General features: G+C 37.9%; 1 protein-coding gene across 1 annotated transcript in view; it reads right to left on the reverse strand.

Moving 5' to 3' along the window:
• Positions 1–480: 480 nt before the first annotated feature.
• The window catches only part of PHAX (phosphorylated adaptor for RNA export), a 13274-nt gene continuing 11638 nt past the window's right edge, over positions 481–2116 (reverse strand). The window contains exon 3 of the mRNA XM_004696973.2: positions 481–1851. Within this exon, the coding sequence (XP_004697030.1) occupies positions 1584–1851 (268 nt within the window). The 3' untranslated portion in view covers positions 481–1583. The remainder of the gene's footprint in view (positions 1852–2116) is intronic.

Here is a 2116-nt window from a genome sequence, read left to right on the forward strand (position 1 = left end):
GTAAAGCACATTTGTACATCATTCTCAAAACATTTTCTCTCCACTTAAACCCCCGGCATTAGGTCCTCATTTTTCCCCTCCCTCATGAGCCCTTGATAGTTTATAAATTGTTATTTTGTCATATCTTGTGTCTCATCTGGTTTTCAACATTTTTTTGATTTGTTCTTATTGGGGTTTATCTCAGATGTGTTATCATTGGGAGTTACCTTCTTGAATTTTGGTTATGTTTTCTATGTATGAAACCCAGGATTGATGACCCTATATGGACAGCAAGCGGAGGAGGGGCTCCTGGGGGTGGAGTGATGGTGTTGGGGGTGGTACAAAAGGGCTGATGTCCAGGAGTTCAGAAGGAAAAGAATGTTCTGAAACTGACTGTGGTAGCAATTGTATATGCTTGATGTGATTGAAGTATGGAATCATATATCTGTATTAACTCCCAATAAAATTATTTTGAACAAAAATACAGTGACTTGAAGCTCATTAAGGACTGCCAAAAATCTAATTTTATTTTTGCCTTAATAAAAAAGCAACCAACGATCATTTTCCCTTTCTCTTCCCAGCTACATACTTCAGCAACCCTGTTTTAAGAACTACTGAAGAACTTCAAATACATTGTAAGAATAGTTTATAATTGCTTCCAACATTTTTAAATGTGTAAACTATAATCAACTCTCATGACATCTTACGTAAACTTTTATTTTTGTCATTAATAAAAGTGTAGAACTTCATGCAGGTATGACAATAGTTACACCTTACTTCCTTAACATAAGGTAAAAGAGTCCAAAGCAGACTGGTGCTGTTAGGTTTTACATGTCCATGGGAATACACAGATTTGGACTACATTCATTATTCAGTACATGACCAAGTTAATTAAAGTAAGTCAAAAACCAAGTTGAAGAACTAACAATTCTTTGAAAAGCTCTAACATTTACTGATTCCTGACAAATAAATAGAAAATGCCAGCAATATCAACTTACTTTTAGTCTTTAACTGTAAAATGGCCTAATTGTTCTTAAAATACAGAAAAACAAAATTCGGTGCATTTACAATAGCTTCACAATTTATGTCTTTCATTGCAGTTGGGTGAGCTGATTTTTTCATTCAAGGCAATGCCCCGTGGCAGAGTAGAAAGACTTCTCTAGGTTGGTCCTCACACCTGATGGTCAGGCCTGTCTGCCGTGGGACCCCTGTGGGGTGTGAGCCAGCAAGCTACTGGACAGCAGCTGAGCAGGTTCACCACTGTGACAAGGCTCCTCTGTGCCCAGTAAGACCCTCTTGTTGGGATATTTTGAAATCAGTGTTATTCGTTGCAAAGATAAATCCAGGAAAACAGACTTTCAAGTGGGATGGCATGACTGGAAAAAAATGATCATCAACTAGTGATATTCATAATTAACACGAGAACATTTTAACTGTTACTATCAGTCACACTTAACACCCCACATACTCCCTTTGAAACAGAAAATTCTCGCACCTCCGGGTTATCAGTGCGAAGTACAACAAAGCACTCTGGTAGGAGCGGTTCATTACCATGTTAACTTTGAAAGGCTTGTTCCTCCCAATGTCCAAACTTGTCGAATCCATTAAAAGATGTCTATATCATGAGAATGATCAACCTCAAAGGATTCCTCTGTATCCAACTTTGTTTCTCCATGTCCTTCCTGCGGCTCATCAAGAGAGGCCAGAGCCTCATTTGTATCACTTGCAAAAGTTTCTCGTGATGTATCATCATCTTCTTGAAAATTTAGACTTTTAATAGCTTGCTTCATCTTCTTCCCCAGCACCTGTGTTCTCCTCTTCCGAGCAGCTTTTTGATTTTCATATTCCTTTTGATTCTCAATGTAGAAAATGCTCTATAAAAAAATAATTTTAGCACATAAGTAGAAGTTATTAAGAGTATATTACAAGGCAAGTTCTTAACATTATCTTCATTTTCCAAAGCAAATATTCTCAAAGTCATTTTCTAAATGAAGACAGAATCCAAAAGATTAAATCAGTCACGAGTGTAAATAACGGAAGGCGGTGCAAGGCCATGAATAGACAAAATGCCAAAACGTCTGCCTCAGGCAGACTGCGCGGCGGTGTCTGTAGACATGAAAGCTAGAGAGCCTTCGTG

Source organism: Echinops telfairi, unplaced genomic scaffold (genome assembly GCF_000313985.2).
Source record: "Echinops telfairi isolate 266 unplaced genomic scaffold, ASM31398v2 ScPeMD7_7469;HRSCAF=8507_1, whole genome shotgun sequence".
Taxonomy (NCBI): Eukaryota; Metazoa; Chordata; class Mammalia; order Afrosoricida; family Tenrecidae; genus Echinops; species Echinops telfairi.